Here is a 22,637-nt window from a genome sequence, read left to right as displayed (position 1 = left end):
CCCCCTACAATATTTCAACAGAGTCCCATTGTGGCTACATTTCACCTACAACTACGACATTCGCCACACGTGTAGCAACTTGTGACGCACAAAAAAGTCCATTAGCATGTTTCTGTAAACCCAACAGGAAATCCGCCAAAAACGGCGAGCATGCCGGGCCATTTTTGCTCAAAAATGGCAATTTGCCCCAAACTTGACATGCCGGATCACAGTCCCGCCCGGAGCAGGTTTGCGCCACACCCCGCCGTGCGCAAAGGCCGACAAGCGTAGGGCGAGGACCCGTCCATTGCCGCTTGCGGCTTTAATTGTAACTTGGACTGTTTTATGTTCCTGTTATCAGGATGGGGCTGCGAGGTGCCACAGTGGCCGGTTCGCGTCCCGGTGAGGACACTCAGGATCTCTCTGTGTGGAGTCTCCATGTTCTCCCCATGCAGCGTGGGTTCTCTCTGGGTTCTCCGGCTTCCTGTAAAATCTACAATAGACTTTAAAAATTCTCTCCATAAGTACAAATCTCTTAATGAGCAGCTCCATCTTATCCTAAACACCTTATTGCACCGCATCATCCTAACAGAACCCTTTGCTCTCAGACTGAAGGCCTATTTGTGGTTCCGAGCTTCCAAATGCAGAACAGGAGGCAGATCCTTCACTTATCAGCTCCTCTGCTGTGGAACCAGCTCCCAGTTTGGGTTCAGGAGGCAGGCACACTCTCTACTTTGAAGATTTTCTTTTTGATAAAGCTAATCGAGCTGCTCAGGTGACCCTGAACCATCCATTACTTATGCTGCTATAGGCCCAGGCTGCTGAGGGACTTCCCATGATGTACTGAGTACCTCTACTCCCTTCTCCATACATTCATATGCCACAAAGTTCATGTTTTGTCCTCTGCAGGTATCTCTGCACATTTCTTTTAGAGTTAGTTTTTTATCTTTATTTGAGAGTGCAGTTGAGAGAGAGACAGGAAAGTGGGGGAGAAGAATTGGGGAAGGATCTGCGGAAAAGGGCCATGAGCGGGATTTGAACTCATGACCTCCCGATGTGGAGGTCAGGAGTTCGATTACAGCCCCAGTTGATGGGACGCCAGCTCCACCAGGTGAGCTATAGCAGCGCCCGAGCTGCACATTTCTGATCTGCCGTTTCTGGCCTCACCCACCTGCCCAGTGTTTATCGTCCTGTTATGTGTCGTCTGTTCCTCTCTGCTGTTCGTCTCTCCTTTACCTTCACCCCGAGGCAAATGGCCGCCCTCCCTGAGGCTGCCTCTGCCGGAGGTTTCTTCCTGTTGAAGGGCAGGTTGTTTTTTTCTGCTGCTGTTTTGGGTTTGTTTGGTTTCTCTCTATAACATAACATGTGAAGGGCCTTGACGTATGTTGTGAATTGGTGCTGTATAAATAAAACTGAACTGAATTAAAACGCGAGCTCTCACACGGCAACAGCACCGACCTGCTCTTGTTGACGGTGGTGTGATTTTCTCATGCTTTTCCCATAACGAGGCCCTAATTTTATACCCAAACTGAACCAGTTCTGCCCCACCAGACTTGTGGACTGAGCTCGTTGTGCGGCTGCAGTTTGTCTGAGGGTCAGTGCATTTCCCAGAACTCTAATTTCACCGAGGCCAACCACCAAACACACCCTGCTGTCCTCTCTGCAGCGAGTGCAACAGGAAAAGTCCAAACGTTTATTACAAAAGGATTCCTTTATTGGATTGTTCACATTTAGGTTAAAGGTACCTCAATTACAAACATTAAAAAATCAAGTGTCCCCTTCAGTGGATTACTCTTCAACATTGCACAATGCCCAGCTCTGGAAAAACACAGTCACCCATTGGTCAGGAGTCAAAACATGAGGGAAGCAGCAGAAATCCTAAAATCCACTCCAGGGTGGATCAGAAAGAGGTTTGCAGTTTTTGATTGGTTTTGTTAACAACCGATGTGACTTTTGGCTGCTGTGTCAGAAGCTCCTGTTACTGGTTGAGGTTTCACAGGCGGGAAAGGATTTTAAAGTTAGGAACTCACGCTGACAGTTTGACGAGGACGCGTCACGACTCATCGTCAGGACGAGAAGAAAAGTGAACGACTGTGTCCAGAACAGCTTTAGCTTCTACAAAGCTCTCGGACGAGTTCCTCTCTCTCTTCTGACCAGACAGCATTCACATTAGCACCACGGTACAGTTTACAAATTTCTCTTATAAAAGAATGAAGTCATCATCGCCCAGTTTGATGAGTCATGCCTCACACCTCCGACTGGAGCCCGTCACATATTAAATCACACGTTTGAACATTTCAAAACAATCTCCCACTGTGGGATCGACACATGATACAACTTCTCAGGAAGTTTCACCAGATGCTGCTCAGACACACATTTGCATCGTCATGGTTCGTTGAACAGCTGATTCAGCCCGTCAGCACGTAACATGACACACAGACTAAATAAGACAAAACAAAACACTGGCTTCATTTTACAGCGAGACGTTACAGTAGACACAGAAACAGAAGAAAACAGAAAAAAAATATATTAAGGGTAAGGCTTTTTTTCCCCTCAAAATGGCTTTAAAGTTATCTGGAGAAGCACATGAGACATGTGGAGATCTGTCCAGAACTCTTTCCTGTGTCCTCGCATCCATCTTCGCCTGAAGCACAAGACAAGTTTCTTCCCTTTCTCTGAGTTATTGTGTTGAAAAATCAGACGGCATCTGCTTAAATCAGGCCTCCAGGGTCTTTGTCTGCTTTCAGCGCCTTCATCCAGACGCTGAGCAGATCTCTCTGCTTACTTCAGCTAAAAACCCTCTTGGCTCTGTCTCTGCTCTGATAAAAATCTGCGCTGGACGGGGGTCTTGGCAGGACAACAGTGCCATTCAAGTATCAAAGCACAATCTGAGGCCAGAGTTCTGCAGCTGACATCATCAGCGCGCGGGATTGCTTTCGAGGAAAATCTTCCCATTGGGACGGACATGAGGTGGGTATGAAACGCCGTCTTTGATGGCGGAAAAGTGCTGCGGCACTCATGATAACAGCCCGCCGCGATATCGCCTCACACTGAACTGCAATGTCACATCAGCTCTGGGAGGGGGGCGAACAGCTCCAACTGCTAGATGGAGGTAATGGTCACAGAGATGTCGGGTGAAAACAACGACGGCTTCTTTGCTTTCGTTATTTGCAGACACTTTAAAGACGTCACTTTGCAGAGTCAAGTTGTTAAAGGGAAGGAGACACTGGAGGGAAAGACGGATCTAAACATAACGAACCAACATGTCAGGACAACACACAGAAAGCTGCCCGTCAAACCATTTAGTTCTGCTCTGGTGCTTCCTCTCTCCAGCAGCCACTGTGACAGGTGACCACCAAAGAAGAGCCGCCATGAGTGGGCAAAAAAATGTCAAGTTTTGGCTTCAGCGTGAGGCCAAAGGAACAAGTCTTGTCGTCTTAAATCAAAGCTTTGTCGGCTTTTCAGGTTCATCTCACTGCAGACGGCTACGAAAGGGGCGTTCCCGAATATTTCAATGTGCCGTAAATCCCATTAATGTGGCTTTTGTGGCTTTATAGGTCAAACAAACTTTGCATTCCATTGTAGAGATTCGGGGAAACTCAAGTTTAGTGGGTGGGGCAATTAGCACGAGCTCCTTGCAGCCTTCCAAAGAAAGCAGGTTTTTACATGAGTCATTTTAAATGTTTGTCTCGCTGAGAGTACACAGAAATGCGTCACCTGGACATTGTGCTAATTGCAGTGGCTTTTTACTCACGATGTTATCACACTCCTCCGCGACTCCACCGGCCTCACAACAGCTTTAGGGTGCTGCATGGGCTTAACTGTGTTTATTCCCGGCATGCCTGTGAAGTCTTGCGTCATCACACTCACAATGCTCTCATGGCTGCTCATATGATTTTGACTTCATTAAAAGGTAGGTAAGCCAGGTTGTAGCATAAGGTGTTCAGTCCCACAGGTTTGGGTGTTTTCTCCTCGTTGGGGACATGAAGTTCCATCTATATGATCATGTTTATCAAAGCTGCAGATTCATTGGTTGGAGTTCGTTATAGGTCCACAGAGTCCCAGCAGCCACGTTAATGGGAAATACACCAGTGTGAGATATACCAGCATGCTCTTGTAAACTTAGCCATGCTTTGATCTGAAGGCTACCATCAGCATGACAACATGCAAACAGTCCCGTTACACTGCTATGCTACGTAACGCTGTGCTCATGTGATGCTGGAGCCGCTTGTCAACAGCTCGTAACCGGGGTTTGTGTCGGCGTGTCATAAATATGACTGAAATGTGAAAGCTCTGATGAGTCCAACTTAAAATGAACCCTTTTTGGTAAATGAGGCAGGCACTAAAGTGGATTTATAGTCGTGTGATTCATACAACATCCAGGCACGTATGTACACAATCTATCTCTCACATTGGGTGGTCCGTATAAACATCTGGCGCCCTTTCAGTCAGCGCACAACAAAGACCTCTGCGTCCTCGCTGCTGCCTACTGTCAGGCCTCCACTGCCTCCTCCTGCACTGCATTTGGTTGTGCATGAACTTAATGTTTTTAATGTGTGTTTATGTGCTTTACATCTTGTATATCGCCGGCTGCGTTGGGGGGGCAGGGATTTGTGAGTTCAGGGAATGCCTGGGTTAGATTTCACGCAGAGCATCACATGAGCAGAGCCAAACTAAAATCCGTACGGCTGCAATGAACGGTTCAGTTTCCAGACTGGAAGTCCACAAACACATCTTCCTCATGTTAGCCAAAGCCCATTACGGAATATAATTAGAACTAAAACACCCAACCGTGCAATCATCTGGTCGGAGTTGTCCAGAAATATTAATACTCACAGCTGAACACATGGGATTTGAGGCCGTATGCCATAAACATAGGTTATTCTAGCAGCTAGAAAGCTATGTTAGCCTTAATCTTAAAGCACAGCTAAAGCGGAGTGATTTGCTCAGAGGTATCCTGTCATGGATCAAAGTCTTGGCCGGCATGATTGTTTAAATATGAGAAAAATATGAGTCCTAAAAGGGCCGTAAGTGAATGAGTTTCTTTTATCTGCTCCCTTTAGGTGACACTAAAGCCCTCAGTGAGCTCATATTGCTAAATTTCCTCTGCCAGACTCCCTCATCACAGGTGCCGTCCTGCTAATGCTGCCGCTAAATCCAGGTTAACCGTCCAGACTGCCTCGAACCGAAAAACTAGATCTTAAATGAAATGGGTAGCAAATAAAGAGTGGTTTGATCCTGTAATGCGAGGTGGTTCTTTTCATCCAAAGTTGTTTTGAAGAGAAGAAGTGAACCCAGAGAACATCTTTCCAGTCTGAGGTGGGCTCAGTGTTTAAAGCTGCACGATCAAAGAATATACAGACGAGTTCGATTTCCAGGCTCATTAAACTGACTCTGTGCCGTGATGTTGTTCCATGCGATCAAATCCTGGGTCAGTTCTTACATCATCACTGGCCAAAGTCGAAAGCTGTTCTGATGAGTAATTTCCGTCTCTGTCCTCCATCCTCCAGTCTGGTTCAGGTAGAGTGCGTCAAACATGTTGCGGAGTACATACAGTAAGACATTGCAGGGTGTCAGTCCGTAGCCTCACATCTCAGGGGAGGAGAGCCTCTCCCTCCTCGGCCCAGAGGAGGTTCAGGGCCTCGGCCTGCCGCTGCTCCCGCTGGTGGATCCTCCGCAGGCGCAGGATGTAGAGCAGGATGGCCAGCACCACCACCAGGATGCAGAGCGAGAACAGGTGGTGGTTGTAGACAAAAGAGGAGCGCAGCCAGCTGGGGTGGTTCTGCCGCAGTGTTTCCTGCTGCAGGTCCCTGGAGAAATACGCGGGGCAGAGGAAGACATGAACAGACAGGGCAGCACATGTTTCATCAAAAAAAAAAAAAAAGCCTTACCAATGAACGTAACAGCAGTATCAGCATTCTGTTTACCCGTTGAAAGCACAGTGGTGAGAGCTCAGAATAGGATTTCATAATTGGCACGCAGAAAGAGGATTTGTTTTGGAACTATTTCAAGAGAACAACCATGTATAATACACTGTGCCTTTAAAAGGGTACACATCCCATTTCCTGATTAAACATTAGCTGCATACTTTATTCTAACCTTGGGGTTTTATTTCAATATGAATGACTTCAAGACAGTTTTAGTAGATTGGCAGGAACAAATCCAAACTGTCAGAGGTTACTCAGTACAGGTACTGGCAGGGGCCACAGAATGAAATCATCAACTAATGTGTTCACAGCATCAAACGTGATAGATTTAACAGTGAGGTTATCAGAGATGCTTGGTTACCTGAGAGGCAGGAAGCGGGTCTTGAACAGGATCGCCCCCAGAGTCCACTGAACCTCTTTGTCGTAAACCAACTGGGCCGTTTTCAAGCTCGGGTAGTCGGAGGGGAAACGGAAACCAGAGTGCAACACTTCAAACATCCAGGCTGACTTGAAGCACTGATATCTGGAGTAACAAGAGCAAAAACAAAAAAAAAGGGTCAAAGAGGGACCAATTATGACATCTACATAAATAACCAGCAAACTTTTAGCTGCAAAACAGCAACTAGCAGTTACAAGTCAACCTGCACCGAGTGAGGGCCAGACTAAAAGCAGGAGTTCAGCTTTGTAGTGGCCATGGAGACGTGTAAATGTGCGCCATCTACAGGCACAGAAAAGGAATTGCATTTCAGAATTTTAGCAGTTGCCACAAGCAGTGTGTACTTTTTTGTAAAGCTGCAGTTTGTGCATGAGTGTATTTAAAACTTTATTTTACATTTTATTAAATTTTGTTTTGGTGCAGGATAATATTCAACTGTATACGAGGGTGTAACTGGAGTAAAAAAAAAAAGAACCAGGAACAAGACAACGGTTTGCATGTCTTCTTTGGTCTTGTATGCAGACTGTAACCCACAAAAATGCATCGGCGTGTCTGTGCCTTCTAATGATCATGTGTGACCAAATTCATTCGGCGTTCTTCATTAGTAAGAGGGTCTGTTGTGCAAGAGATATTCTGCAGTGAAAGTCTCTGCCAAGACTTGTGGTGCATGATTTTATATTAACTAAGTTGTTGCGTGCAGAGTGGAGGATTTGTGTGTGTGTGTCTCCCTCTCCACATCTCTCCTGCAGGTGATTATTAGAAGATTGGCTGCCACCTGTGGGTTTCCTGCTTCTGCCACCTGTGACCTCCTGAGGAGCAGGTGATTGGCTTGTGCTCTGGCCAGTTGTCCAATCGGGGTGGAGGATTCTCCTTTATAAGCCCTCTGCTTCTTGTTTGCGGTCATATTGCATGCTGCTGTCAGCTTTGAAGGTTTGTGGTAGGAAGGTTTTCTGCTGAGGTAAAACTGTGTACCCTGTACATGTGAACACATAGTTCACTTTTTGTTACTGCACTCGGTTATGGGTTGATGCCACTATTAGACAAGACAGCCAGGCCTTTTGTTTTCCTTTTCTTCTTTCCTGTTTTGTTGTATTTTATTTCTCTGATTTAGCACAACCCCACAGCTGACCCTTCCCCCACACTTTTTTGAAACCTTCATTTAGTTGTTCATTTGATTTATTCAACACTTGTAAATAAATGCCTTTTTCTTCACTGCCATCCATTCTGCTTGTGAGTTCTTCCGTAATTGACAGAATTTCGTTACTGTTTGCATCTTGTAAGCAGGAACGTAACATCAGTGGAAAAAACAAACTATTTTACAGTGTTATATCCATGAAACTACTGCAAATTCCGGACTACTGAGGCACCTGAATATAAGCCGCACCCACTAACTTTAAAAAGAAAAGTTTTGTACATATACAGGCCGCACTTGTCTACAAGCTGCAGGTGTCCACATTGTAGCATGAGATAGTCACACAGAAAGATTTTTTTAAACTTTAATTAAATACGTACCGGTAACATGCACAAATACCGTAAATGTTTTTTCCGAACAGCGACTGTAACACGGCTGGTTAAGAAAATAAAAAACACAGCAGCCCACCAGGAAAAGTCATTGATCGCTATCTTCCTCCTGCACTAAAACCACTAAAGTCGTCGTCTTCAGGGTCGGAGTTGAACAGAATCACTTCGTCACACACTTCCTCAGTGTCTCTGTCATCGTCGCTCTCAATGTCACTTTTGTCTCGAGGCAAATTCGTAAAACTCGTAAAAACCCATAAATTAGCCGCATCATTTGCTTAAGCTGCAGTGTTCAAAGCGTGTGGGGAAAAAAGTAGCGCCTTATAGTCCGGACTTTACGGTAAATAAATAAACAAGTCTTTCCCATCAGTTGGAGGTTTGGGTGAAACACTAACTGGTATATTTACAATCTAAGTTGTGTTAACCCTACACAACAGCTCTAGAAAAAAAAGCATTGTTGCTACTGTTGCTTTCTTTTTCTGCAGGTGACACACGTTGGCAGGTGGCGTCGATGACTAAACAGCGCCTCCTAATGGAGAACCTGCGTCGTGCTCAATGAAAACTGGAGAATTTGTGACTGAACGTTTTACATCTAAAAACTTGTAATTTGCTTCGACCACTACAACTAAAGGGGAGCATGTAGTGACCGTGGAAAGGCGCTCTAAAAGGAACAGCTCAACTTTTAATATAAGATTTATCACTGATGTTACCTGACAGAACAACACCTAGTGTATATCAAGGTCATGAAGGCCTATGCATGTGTTGTTATACACAGAGTGTAGACAGCGGATGCCACTGTTGAGGTGTGTGTGTGTCTTGCTGGAAATAAGCAGAAGAGTAACTGAGGATAGGATATGAAGTCCTAACCAGCTTGTCTAAACAGAAGGGTGCCTCTTACAGGAACCCAAACTCAACATAAAGTCCTGCCTCATGAATACATTATGTGTAGCAGAGACCCTGGAACAAGATGAAAAGAGCTGAAACGGTGAGCTTACTTTAGTCTGCTGATGTCAGCCTGCTGAGAGAAAAGCTGGTTGTCCAGACGCTGTTTCAGTGTCGACCACTTGGTGGAGCAGTAGTCCTGTTGAACACACCAAAACAAACAACTAAACTTTCTATCAACAAACGAAAACAAGTCAAATCTGATATTGCGTGCTATTGTGGGAAGACTGCTGGTGTGTGTGTGTGTGTGTTGGTACCGTAGCAGCTTGGGAGTATCTCTCACTGTTGTACTGTCCTCCTATCCTCAGCACGTCCTCCATGCAGTAATAAAACTCTGAGAAACCGTAGAACTCACTGTTGCTGAAGTTGATGGGAGCCTGAAAAAAAAACAGAGCAATAAAAATGTTTGTTTGACTTTGTTGATTTGTGACAAAATGAAACTCAGAATGTTCAGTCAGCAGGGGCTTTAGTGTGAGTTCAGGACGACAGCTCTCATTGTGAAAATGAAAAATCTACTGAAGGACATGCAGGACAGTGACCGTGTTTCTTACCACTTTTCTATTTATCATGTCACTGGATCACTTGTATACTAAAAGTTTGCTGTTTTTAGGGAACAATCTATGTTTCTTAGACTTTCTTTGCACCATCAGGCAGCTCAGGGAAATTACTTGCACTCATACTTCCATGCATCCATCCATTAGCTACACACTGCTTTAGCCTCTGTAGGATCACGGGGAGCGGGAGTTAAACCCAGCTGACTTAGAGGGAAGGCCGGTTACATCCTGGACAGGTCAGGAGTGTATCACACAGACAGACAATCAGGCACACTCACATTCACACCGACAGAAAATTTAGAATCAGCAGTTAACCTCAGCATGTCTTAGGACTGTGGGAGGAAGCCGGAGAGAACCCGCCCTGCACGGGGAGAACATACAAACTCCACACAAAAACATCCCGGGCTGAGAGTTGAACCCAGACAGTGCTGGCCTCTTAACCACCGCGCCATCTGCACCAACACCTCATTTACTGTAAAAGCTTAGTACCTGGTAGACGCCCCCTGGTGACATGGTGCCGTTGTGGAGGCCCAGGAAGGGTCGCACAGCCTCCTGACATCGAGTCCAGTCACCCTGACCCCTCAGGTACAGCGTGTGGTTGTCTCGGACGACTGTGTCTGACAGACCGACTGGCAGACAGGGGTCCAGGTATGGCTTGTCCTCACTCATGCCTGTCTGCGTGGTCAGAAACCTGGACAAGAACATGAAAAACTATTCAAACCTACCCTGCTCACCGAGCTTAATGAAACCAGAACAACCAAACCTGGGAGGAAGAGACTTACAGATTGTTAAAGAAAATCCCTGAGCCAGAATTAAATATGTCAGACTTGATCAGTTACGGCATGTTTACAAGACTGAATCACATTAACATAATTGTCATAAACAACAGACTGCGAGCGCTGACCTGACCAGCATGTAAACTATATTTTACATAATGTGCCACCTGGTTGGATTTCTATGAAAACATGCCTTTGTCTGGCACAAACCGAGACAAGGTCGCTTTATTTTTTCTTTTTTAAACAAGGAAAACAAAGCTGAACATTTCAATAGCTGGTGATGGAAGCTACAAAATGCTGACTGAATATGTCTGCGAGTGTCAGACCTGTTCTTGGCATGCGTGTTGTTCACTAGCTGGTCCTCGTAGCGCTGCCTGGCCATGTTTCCTCCAAAGCCGAGGAACGTGGTGACGTAGACTCGGTACACGTGTTGCGTGTGCTCAACGTCACAGCCAAGATTAAACTCTGCGAGAACACTCTTCCCTGCCTCCTCCTAAACAAAAACACACCCAGACATTACACTTCTGAGACCATCTCGCTCATACACAGGCTGAACATGCCGATCGTAAGAATTTTCCTCCAGTGTCTGACAGCTCAGTGTGCTTGCTTACTTCTTGAGGCGAGTTAAAGGTGATGGCACTGGGCACCTCATAGGCGATCTGCAGTGAAGCTCCACCCATATCCATGATGCCGACTGTGCGACGTCGGCTGATTGGCTGCTGGTTTTGAGACCCTGTTGTCACCTCGACTGTGGCGTCCTCTGAAACACAGATGAAACAATTCCACACTTTTCTTAAATATTGAGGAAGCATAACAATAAATACACAAAAGAGAGGTGTTAATCTTTTATTTCTCACTTGTTTAAAAAGAGTTTTAAACATCTGATGCATTTTGAAATGCGACATAAAGCAATCTGTACCTTGTTAACGTCAAAACTCAGACTCACCCACATCAGCGTGATCAAAACGGCCCAAGACAAAGTTAATGCCAATCCATGCATACACTCCTTCAGTGTCGGGAGGCAACAGGAACACGTCGTTAGAACCACGATGAGGAGACACAAAAAAGGCAGGCAGCAGTTAAAAACGCCACATTTAAGAATCATTCACCACATTGCGAGACTTCCATAACTCAGTAGGTCCACACGAAAACCAGGATCAGACACAAATAATGAAAACCCAGTAAAGTAAGCATGTCGCCTCACCTTCCTGTTTCCCAGAGATGACCTCTGCGTGTGAACGGGAAAACAGGAAATCAAACTCCAGGGGAACATCAGTGACCAGGTCGTCCAAGATGGCTGCCTGATGGCTACATACAGAGAGAGACTTTAGGCATATAAACGGCACAGATGCAGAGAATTAAAGAACAGATACAAGAGCTTCACATCGACTGCCAGGTTTTTTTTATTTAGTTTTTGCTAACAAGTCTAAAAATGCAGCATGTTTGTGATGATGTTAAATTTAAGCGTTCTGTAAATTCTGTAAACAACAAAGCAGACACACTTCAGAGAACGACACATCAGGACAAAAACAAAGAGGCGAGACTGAAAGTTTTCAAGCTAACAAAATAACAACATATAGTTCAGTGACTTGGGAAAAAAATGTTCCTGAAATCTTGAAATTAAAATAAACTGTACATTAAAAGATCACTATGTGAAAAGCTGTCGCACACAACACTATCACATGCTGTTCCATCTACCTCTCGGGCAGCAGCCGCATGCCAGCGGTGCAGAGGATGTAGAGCGGCGTCTCTTTGTGTTTGTTCTTTGGGACGTGAGCGGCAGCAAAGCTGAGCAGTGGATGGAGGTAGTCACTGGCCTGCGTTGGTGTGCTTGCCAGTGTGGAGATACCTGAGAGGACACACACAGATTTTAGACAATAAACAGACTAGAACTCACTTTTCCTCTCAGAAAAAAGCTTGTTAAACAGCTCAAAGCTAGATATAAATATATACAAAGTGAATTACAACAGCCACATTGTAATGAAAAATCTCTTTGGTGCCGTCAAATTCGGATGAGAATGAACAGGCATCCACAAAGGGCATTAGCTTCAATGCAGCTTCATGCAAAGAGACAGTTCTTATCTTGTCTTTATTCATGTTTGCTCAAAAACACAGAAAATCTATCAGTTAATAATGATAATACCAGTGGAACCACTTTATCAGTTAGTTGAAATAAAGTGGCAACAATTTGTTTTTAATTATTCATTTACATTTCAGATTATTGAATTCCCAAAACTAATGATCATTAAGGATCAGTTTGGCGATTATTAGATCCGATGCTCAACATCTTTATGATTATCTGTCATTGTTGTTTTTATATCCGACTTCTCAAAAAATAAATTCATTTAACAATGTGCAACTTTAACAGTGATGCACTCAGGCGTCTATGTGCAGTCATAAGCGATGTCCCACCGACAGCACTACCGGATTGACAACAACCTATGAGCCCTGAAAGATAAATGGTGAACAGTTCTTTTTTCATTTAACACACCAAAGACATAAATGAACACGAACATTTCAACACAGTTCTATGCTGGAATTTGTGTTATTCTAAATTTCAAAACCAGGATTTTCAATTTACTGCCAATATATATCGGTTCAAGGTATTGGCTAGCGGTGTCCTTGATGACCGCTATTGTAATATGTCACTAATCCATCCATCCATCCATCATCTATACACTGCTTAATCCTCACTAGGGTCGTGGGGGGCTGGAGTCTATCCCAGCTGACTCAGGGTGAAGGCAGGTTCACCTGGACAGGTAACCAGTCTATCACAGGGCTACACTTAGAGACAGACAACCAAGCACACTCACATTCACACCTACGGACAATTTACAATCACCAATTAACGTCGGCATGTTTCTGGACTGTGGGAGGAAGCTGGAGAACCCGGAGAGAACCCAGAGAACATGGAGACTCCACGCAGAAAGATCCCGGGTGTCCTCACCGGGACGCAAACCGGCGACCTTCTAGCTGTGAGGCAACAGTGCTAACCACTGAGACACCTTGCAGCCCAATATGTCACTAATCAGCATGGTCATCATGCAACCCACGCTGTCAGTCACAAAGCTGACAAACCGTAAAAGTCCCAGGGTTCAAAACGTCACGTAGCCTTTAACCGCTGCTACTGGAACTAAAGCTGCGTATCTAATCTGTGACTGAGATAAAGCAAAGTCATGGAAACTGCATGGTCCTCCACAAATGACAAAACTTTACATGTCATCAGAAAAAAAGTATGATTAACAAAAAACATCTCAGTGCAAGATAAAAGAAGCAAGTTTGTCATACGAGGAAAACACGTCACAGACAAATCGGTAAAATAAAACTTCTACTAAAGTTGTTCTTCTTTCTCCTTTCCGTGTGTGTGTGCTCTCCTTATCTCTTTCACACACTCTTTGCCTTTCTTGGCGGTGAGCCAAAGGGACAGACCGTGAACAGTAATGGTCCTCCCGCTGGCACCGAAACGTTCAACAACACTGAACAAGTTGTGACTAACTGGCTACGTATCAATGGCACCATTGTAGTCGCTGTAGTCGAGCCACACAATAAAAAAAGAATTTAAAAAGTTTCATCAAATCTCTCTTTCGCCACCAATTTTGCACATGTAGTCACGGTACAAGTCTGGTTATTAAATTACTATTAAAATCAAATAAATAGAATCACCGAGAATCTTCTGCTTTTGGCTAAAACTGATCCATATTCTCATACAAATAATGAGTCTGCAAAACACAAAGGAGCTACAGTTGTCCGTGGAAAACAGAAGCAACATTCATGCATGAATATCCAGATTTAAGCCGCACTTCTCAGCCTGTTGCTTTGCTTGTGCGCACTGCTGGACCAGTTTTAAATCAAGATTAATGCGTAAAACCTTAAAGAACCTGATAAGACAAACGATCGTCTTATCAGCAAAACTTAGAATGATGGCATAACAAAAAACAAACAAAACTCGGCTACAACCGAGCGCCGCTTCCTCACCAGGTTTGATCTTTTTGACGACAGGTTTACGGTCGCGGTCCCTCATCTGCCTGATGTCCAGCAGGGTGTGGGGGTTCCCGTTGTGGGGGGGCCAGTAGTACACAAAGACCCTGGAGCCGCTGCTGCCACAATCCACCACGATCCCATAGTTCAGCGCAGGGTTGTGAATGTCAGTAGCTTCCATGGACTCAGCAACTGAGAGGTATCTGGGGGAGAACGAACGGACACATGAAGAGATGAAGAATATACTCCTGCACCGTGAACAGTGTTTTTATGCTGCACTTGAACGCAGCATAAGATCAACTTAAAACATACAGAAATGATTAAAGGTTGGACAGTATCTTAGTTGTTTTGTACACAAATTAATATCAAAGTTACAAACTCTAAACTCTTTTATTTAATATGTATGAACAACATGATAACTTTTTTTCAGAAATGACTAACACAGTCCTCGTTGGGCTTTTCTCGTTTTTTGTGTTCAATTCAATTCAATTCAATTTTATTTGTATAGCGCATATTTACAACAACAGTCATCTCATAGCGCTTCAAGGTTCAAGGTCTTTGAATTTTGGATAATACATAGTATGTAGACAAACATTTTCCAATATTTTCTTTTTCCCATTTTCTTCCTCATCCCACCACAATAACACAAAAGCCGGATAGTTCAAGAACAAAGGTTTACAGATGTGCATCACAACATGGGTGCTCAAGCAAAATAAATAAACAAATAGACAGATACTGAAGTAAAAATGAAATTAAACCACATTTAAAATGTTATCTGCATTTACATTCTCCAAATAAGTCAAAAACGGTTGGCAGACATCATAGAGTTTTTGCATTGATGCCTTTGTAGAACAGCGAATCTGCTCTAATTGGATGTAGTGCGTGACCTCTTTGACCCAGCCTCCATGTGTGGGTGGCAGTGCTTCTTTCCACTTTTGTAAGATCTTCTTCTCGCTAGGACGGTACAGAAAGCTACCATATTAGCCTCTGGCTCATCTAAATTTACATTCCTTATAGTCACTCCAAACACTGCAGTAAATGGACATTGTTCTACTGTAGTATTACATATTTTTGATAGAATAATAAAGATGGATTCCCAGAAGGTGTTTAGCTTTGGACATGTCCAAAACATATGGATTAAAGTGTCTGGTTCCTGGGGCGCCGCTATAGCTCACCTGGTTGAGTTGGCGTCCCATGTACAGGGCTACAGTCCCCGATTTGGAGGTCATGAGTTTGAATCCTGCTCATGGCTCTTTCCCACATGTCCTCCCCCCATTCTTCTCTCACTGCTCTATCCAATAAAGGCTCAAAGGCCCAAAAACAAAAAAAAGTGTCTGGTTCTTGTTGGCATCGGTCACATGTAGGGTCAAGGTCAATTTTTATTTTGCTTAATTTTACTTTGGACCAGTGAAGGCGCTGCACAATTTTGAATTGAATCACAGAATGTCTGAAGCAAATAGATGATCTGTAATCTGAATAGATTATCTGTTGCCAAAGCTCGTCTGAGAGTTGTTCACCGACGTCTCCCTCCCATTTAATCTTTAGTGATTCCAGTGTTGTGCTTTTCTTTTCAATACTGATAGAGGTTACATGTTTATGCTACCTTCTGTTTGCCATTCATATTATTCTTGCAAACATTCATACATAATAGAAAATATTCAACACTGAGCTTTGGATCCTTGAACAGACAGAAAACATTTCAGGTGTGAGCAAATTGGGTGAAAAACATCTGCATCGCTCTCCAATCCATCTTTAAACTCCTACAACATTTTCTAAAATGCATACGGAGTCCTTTTTGTATTTTGTTTTATAAATGATGTGTGTATTTATGTCTTTCTCTGGCTACGAAAAACAACAGCTGCAGTCAGTCTCACAGTTCGAGTCACCTTGAGCTGTCCAGCAACAGTTCACACAAAGTTGGTTATTAACTGCCACTGTTTACCAAGAACTTTCCAGCTGAGCTACGGGTGCTGTCAGATTCACACGAAAGAGAGGGGAGTTCAAATTAAATTATATTCGAGTTGAATAGAACATTGTCAACATGATTTAACTCTATAATCTTGTCTGTGTCAGTTACTCAGTTCAGTGGTGGCTGAGTATGAAGCGTACCAGCCAGCACATCCCCTCACCATCCTGTAACATAACCACCCTCACAGTGTTTTAGTGCTGCTTCACAAAGCTGATTTTTTTAAAGACACGTTTCCTTCAACTTAGTTTCTGCAATGCTGACTGAAGGATAATTTACTTTCCTTCAAATTAAACTTGCCAACAAGACAAAATATCAGAGAGTTCAAATTCAAAATCAACTCTGGGATCTTTGAGGTCATGTTTACGGTAACTGTTAACATCCATCCATCATCTATACACTGCTTAATCCTCGCTAGGGTCGCCTATCCCAGCTGACTCAGGGTGAAGGCAGGTTCACCTGGACAGGTAACCAGTCTATCACAGGGCTACACTTAGAGACAGACAACCAAGCACACTCACATTCACACCTACGGACAATTTACAATCACCAATTAACCTCAACATGTTTTGGACTGGGCTGCAGGGTGGCGCAGTTGGTTAGCACCGTTGCAGCAAGAAGGTCGCCGGTTCGCGTCCCGGTGAGGACACCGGAATCTTTCTGCGTGGAGTCTCCATGTTCTCCCCGTGCAGCGTGGGTTCTCTCCGGGTTCTCCGGCTTCCTCCCACACAGTCCAAAAACATGCTGAGGTTAATTGGTGATTCTAAATTGTCCGTAGGTGTGAATGTGAGTGTGCTTGGTTGTCTGTCTCTAAGTGTAGCCCTGTGATGGACTGGCTACCTGTCCAAGGTGTCCCCTGCCTTCGCCCTAAGTCGGCTGGGATAGGCCGGGACCCTGGTAAGGATTAAGCGGTGTATAGATAATGGATGGATGGATGTTTTGGACTGTGGGAGGAAGCCGGAGAACCCGGAGAGAACCCACGCTACACGGGGAGAACATGGAGACTCCACACAGAAAGATCCAGGTGACCTCACATGAACCGGCAACCTTCTTGCTGCGAGGCAACGGTGCTACCCACCGCTCCACCTTGTAGCTTTAACTGTGAACATGTACTTAAAATTTGTGACAGAAAGCTGTCTACATTTTAAACCTCAGAGTTGTTAGATAACTCAAAACACACATCCGTCTTCCTCTCTGTCCATCCATCCATCTTCATCCACCAACAGGTCAAACACACTGAGCTTCAATTACACCTGAGGATTGTGTGTGTTCCTGATTCTGCGGCTATTTCTTTAATTTCTAGTCATTACTAGATCCATCCACTCACTTGTTGAATCGGGACCCGGCTCGTCTTTGGGTGCCCCACAGCTGCCTCTGGTAGATTCCCAGCAGAAGCGTCGAGGTGATGAACAGCAGCAGCAGGAGCAGCCTCTGCCTGGGGGCACAGCCCAGAGACAACAGGGACCAGCTGCAGTACCAGGAGGCTGGCAGGCAGGACAAAGTGATCCTGTGGAGAAGAACCGAAGGCTACATTAAGAACTGTGGAGAGTATAATCAGGCAAGATGTTGTAAAACTGCCAAACATCAGGGCTTGTCAGTAATACTGTCATAGAGGCTGTTATCAGTTTATTACCGTGCCATGTGTCCAAGTCGGCAAAAGTACAAGATGTCACAGTCGTCACCTCATGGTGGCTGCAGTCTGACTAGGATCCTCTCCACAGTTTTGACTTTGCCTCTGTCTGAAGGGAAGAAAAGACAGCTTAACGATGCTATACGCTTTGTGCATTGTAACACATAAACGATTTCCTTAAAAAATATAAAAGACCATTATAAGAAATTATTGTTTTTTTCCAGGTGGTTGTATCACGGAGGAGCACTTTCAGGTGTATTCTGTTTTCTCTTAATTGTCCCAAATGCTGCCACTCTAGAAGTGAAATCTCAGGTTTTCTTCCTTACAACCTAAACTAACAGTGAATTTCTCTTTCGATAATATTCTTCTCCGACACTGTCTGCTGTTCTCTTGCACTTTTCTCTCTGGATGACTGTAATAAGAGGTGCAGATACCTCAGAGTAACCTGTTGGTATTACTATTATTATGGTTTCTTTCTATTATCTTCCGTCATATCCCTGTAGACTGGGTACTGTACCCCACCTTGCGAGACTACACCTGTCAAATGTAAGGTTAATTCTATTTTAATACTAGCAAGCACAACATGGAAAGCGTTTCAATATTTTCAGACAACATATAGACCAGACAGTAAATAGATTACAAACATCAACAGGCAAATTAACCCATATTTAGATGAGTCATTACTTGAAACATCTATGTATATTCAGTAGAGGCCCGAGATTTATTTGTTTACATTCTGCTTTATTTTATTTTATTCCAGAAAAAACAAACAAACATTATCTGTTCAGTGATTTACGTGACGTGGCTTCTACTAGATCTACTGGTCTAGCCTGTCTGTCCACACAATAACACTGATAAGTAAGTAGAGTAAGACATTATACTATAGCTCTTCCTCCTGAATCTATACCTTTATGATATTTTTGAGCTTCCTCGTTGTGTTCGTGGGAAATCCCTCCACAGTAATGTCGCTGTATTAACTCTGCTTTCTTCTATCCAGGCCATTATAAAGAAGGTAACTGGCTTAACGCTTAGTTATATAAGCTAAAATGGTTGCACAAAAACAAGGCAGCTATCAGTCAGTCAAACCAAATGATAGGAAAAAAAACATGTTATATGTGTTATCCACGTTGGCTACCGGTAGCTAATATTGATAACAGCTCGGCTACAAACCGGCTAACAGTCGGTTCATGTTAACGCTAACGGAACAGATGCTATCACTCTGTCCTACTAACTTACCTACAGAAGACTGTCCTCCGCCATGACAGCGGAGCCCGCCGGTGGAATACGTCGTTTCTTCGACAGAAAAGCTGATAAAAACGCTTTGTTCTCTCCCACGGTACCTCACGGAGCGTATTTTAAAAGAAGACGACGAAGCAGAGAGGAGGAAATGACCGAACGATCCCACGGGTTTCCCGTCGGCCCCTTGGCTACGTGAACGTCTGCTGCCTTCAAGGACTGTGGGAAAAGTTACAACTGCGCACGAGAACCACCTGTTTAGAATACAAGACTGTGTTATTTTCCGAAGTAAAATGTTCTGATCCTCGTCTAGCGGCATTTCAATCCTTTATTATTATGTCATAGTATAATTCTGTTTATGTTTCCAACAGTTTTTAATGGAGGCCTTCGTATAACACAGTGTGCAGATTATACAAAGCACAACGTGAACGCCACATCCGCAGCAGCTCCGGATTTTTTTTTATTTTATTTTATTTTATTTTATTTTATGTTTTTTTCTATTGTTTTTTCTTGTGAGGGGATTGTATTTTTTCAGGCTTTAGCAGTAGATGCGGGTTTATGGTGTGGCCATCTGTAAATGCCTAGTTATTACAAAATGTACAGCAACATATATACACTACTTACAACATAATTTGACAGGTGAAATAAATAACGTTGAACATCCAGTTACAGTCTCATGTTGTGCTGCTAAACCTTGGGTCCTGATATTTATGTGGGCGCTACTTTGACATGTACCACCTTCCTGAACACACACCTCCGTGGTAGAAGTAGCCTCCCCACATGAGGTAATGTATCCTGTCTCAGTTCAAACACAGTTCAGAAACTACTTGAGGAACACAACTAAGGACGCTGCCTTGGCCCCACGCTGCAGCCCACAGGCCAACAAAGCCATACTTCAAAAGTTTATTAAAATCATAGTTCTGACATTAACTATGTGGACAGTAGCATATTTTGTTGTTCTTGAAGTGATACATGCATCAGCTAAAAAAAGCACCATCATATAAACTTAGCAAATATTAGATTGGAATTTCATAAAGAAACTCTTGGCACACTAAAAATCCTCTCTATGTAGCAACATAACAAAAGGTGTCTAAGCCATCACCTTAAGATTTTTAAATATTTGAATTGTTCATCTGTCTTGTCAGGAGACTTTAGAATCTGAATCAGAAATACTTTATTGATCCCCTATCGGGGAAACTGCTTTCAGTTACAGATGCTCCCAATCCAAAGTTTTAAAGAAGTAGAAAGTAATAAATTATAATAAAATATAAAGTATTAATATGAAAATAGAATAAAAATATAACACAAGGTAAATATCCATTCTGCTGCTGTAAGTGTATATGCCATGTAATAATAACAGTACTACCATTTGGATTATTGCACATAGAATGGTTATTGCACATTATGAAACTGTCCAAAGTTTATTCTGGAGGCGGGCCAGCAATGACAGAAATGTAATAAACTTACACTGATGTGTGGTGTGCTCCAGGAAAGGAAGCTGTGCATTCAACTATTTGATAAAACACGTGGGGGTGGTTACAAACTCATAAAATGAACAGTCACAGTTTTTAGCCATTACTATTTAAATTTTTCCACACTGTCGCTTCGCACTCAGGCGCAGATAATTAAGTTGGCATGTTAAGTTATAATTGTGACGCTTAATTCTACATTTCAATTCCCGAATAATGTGTTTTTGAAGTATTTTATAACCCACTGTAGCAGCTCCGGACGTCCCATCGTAAACTCTTCCCGTACATACATGTGACCTCCTGATGTTACAAAATCGTCTCCGCCCACTGAAGTTTAAACCCCGCCTACTTTACGCGCCCCGCCTCCTTTCAAGACTAAATTGACCAATTGCATCGGGCTCTCAATGATTGACATCTACCTTATCGAATCAGCTTCAACATCTAGCGGTGACTCACTGACAAACCAAAGTCCCACCCGTCCGGTCTCCCGGTTCCCGGACTCGCCACAGCTGCCTGCCTGCCGCGCAGTTGCAGCGACCCGCCAAGACTATCTCCCACCAGTCGGAGTGTTCATTAAGCTGCTGGGAAGACGACACCGACAGGCGGGTTGCCGGGGTCGTCTGGTCGAATACATCTGACTGAGCAAACTCTTGGTTTCAATGGAAGCGGACGGTTTCATGTCCCGGCGAACGTCCGTGGATACACCGGGCGTCGACAGCCGGGTCACAGGCGCTGCAGCCGGCGCAGAGTTCCGAATGCTGGGCGGGAGGCTATTGGACGCTACGGGGGGGTTTGTTGGGTCTTTTTCACCAAGAATGGCAGGGGAACACGACTTTGTCCCGATGCTGCATCGGGCAACGCCGGAGATCTCGACCTCTGTCGAGCCAGAAATAGACTATGAAGGACTGCCTCAAGGAGCAGCCACCAGCACACACATGCTGGCAGGAGCCGTGGCTGGAATCATGGAGCATTGCCTTATGTACCCCATCGACTGTGTCAAGGTATCAGAGCTATGAAGTGTAACACACAGTGTGATTTGAATGTGTTCGGGCCTTGTTTATGTCACATTCAGCGCTGCCACTGGTTGCATAAACCTGGAGCTAACGTAGGCCTGCGTACAAGCCTGGGCTCCATTACCGTTAGCTTACAAGCTAACAGAGGTAACCTTGCTATCAGAGGTCAGTTAACCGACTTGTCTAAACGCGAGACAGCGCAACGCGCGGTCGTCAGAATGAAAATCTAAAGGGAAATGTGTGTTTTTACCTCTGCTTAGCTTATTTTTCTCTGGGCTTCTGTTTGTGCAATAAACTGGACAGTAGCTGCATCTGTCACTGAGCTAGCGTCCATACAAGTTAGCCGCTTGTCTCAAGTAGCATCTGCCTTTTAGCTAACATGTTTCCATCATCGGACACGTGCATGCGGTTTTTATGTCTTTATTGTCCCTCCTGCTGAATTGTAAATCTTACGCATACTGTCATCAACATTGGCTTGAAAACAAACGTGCCACATTTTGTAAGACGACAGGACTTTTCCCACCAGCTTCCTGTTCAGTTGGTTGGAGCCATGAATCAGTCAAGTCCAGGTTCAGTAGATCCACTGTGATTGCTTGTTGGACCTTTTTAATCATTTGCAAACAAATAATTCTGGGGTGATATTGGTGAAATAGTAAACGGTGAAGATTTTTAGGATTACATTTGTGCTCAACAGTGGAAGCAGATGGTCAAAGTCAAACAACAGAGGAATCAGTAGGTTAAATAAACAAAGACGTGGTTTGTAGGTCCATTTGCATCGTGAGTTAGAAGTAGAGACCATCTCTGATCTTTCACTTTCAAGAAACTGTCAGAAGAGGTTACGTCTCAAAGTCCATTCGGAAGAGATAGAAGTAAAGTTGAATAACCGATATGTGTCATCAGTCACTGGGCCAGCAGTCAGCGATAAATGAACTAATGACACACAGCTTGGACTGGAAGCAGAGGTGTGGTAGGTGCACCCTTATCTGCCATTCAATCACCTTTGCTTGTGTAAATGACATAACTCCATAGTTATATAATTGTCAAAACACAGCAAGTCAAGGTAAAGGTTTGCTGTAGGTACAGTTTCGATTCACTATCCACGCTGTTAATATGATCTTTATCAAGAGTACTGCTGAACTTTTGCTTACTGTGTGACATAACCACAGTTTTGAAGAGAATTGTTGCACAATATGACAGCTGTGCATGCGTGGTG

At 43.9% G+C, this 22,637-nt stretch overlaps 2 protein-coding genes across 3 annotated transcripts in view; one reads left to right on the top strand and one right to left on the bottom strand.

Annotated features, from left to right (window-relative positions):
* Nucleotides 1-1,671: 1,671 nt before the first annotated feature.
* On the bottom strand, nucleotides 1,672-19,103 carry LOC103373854 (ectonucleoside triphosphate diphosphohydrolase 7-like). 2 transcript variants are annotated; one of them, XM_008303857.1, is made up of 14 exons: nucleotides 18,943-19,103; nucleotides 17,710-17,815; nucleotides 17,404-17,583; nucleotides 14,108-14,313; nucleotides 11,831-11,981; nucleotides 11,337-11,440; nucleotides 11,079-11,138; nucleotides 10,744-10,892; nucleotides 10,459-10,625; nucleotides 9,846-10,047; nucleotides 9,060-9,179; nucleotides 8,856-8,941; nucleotides 6,268-6,429; nucleotides 1,672-5,789 (listed from the first exon to the last, which is right to left on the bottom strand). In XM_008303857.1, exons 2-14 carry the CDS (start codon nucleotides 17,715-17,717, stop codon nucleotides 5,573-5,575), a joined length of 1,812 nt encoding a protein of 603 aa, XP_008302079.1. In that variant the 5' UTR covers nucleotides 17,718-17,815; nucleotides 18,943-19,103; the 3' UTR covers nucleotides 1,672-5,572. The 2 variants fall into 2 exon arrangements, with proteins under 2 accessions (XP_008302079.1, XP_008302081.1); XM_008303859.1 differs by having other exon boundaries at nucleotides 17,710-17,811.
* Nucleotides 19,104-20,929: 1,826 nt separating this feature from the next.
* The window catches only part of LOC103373853 (mitoferrin-2-like), a 10,439-nt gene continuing 8,731 nt past the window's right edge, over nucleotides 20,930-22,637 (top strand). Inside the window, exon 1 of the mRNA XM_008303856.1 lies at nucleotides 20,930-21,412. Within this exon, the coding sequence (XP_008302078.1) occupies nucleotides 21,071-21,412 (342 nt within the window). The 5' untranslated portion in view covers nucleotides 20,930-21,070. The remainder of the gene's footprint in view (nucleotides 21,413-22,637) is intronic.

This window comes from Stegastes partitus, unplaced genomic scaffold (genome assembly GCF_000690725.1).
Source record: "Stegastes partitus isolate 25-593 unplaced genomic scaffold, Stegastes_partitus-1.0.2 Scaffold2082, whole genome shotgun sequence".
Lineage (NCBI taxonomy): Eukaryota > Metazoa > Chordata > Actinopteri > Pomacentridae > Stegastes > Stegastes partitus.
Note: the sequence above shows the minus strand (reverse complement) of the source record. Positions and strands in the feature narration are given on the sequence as shown.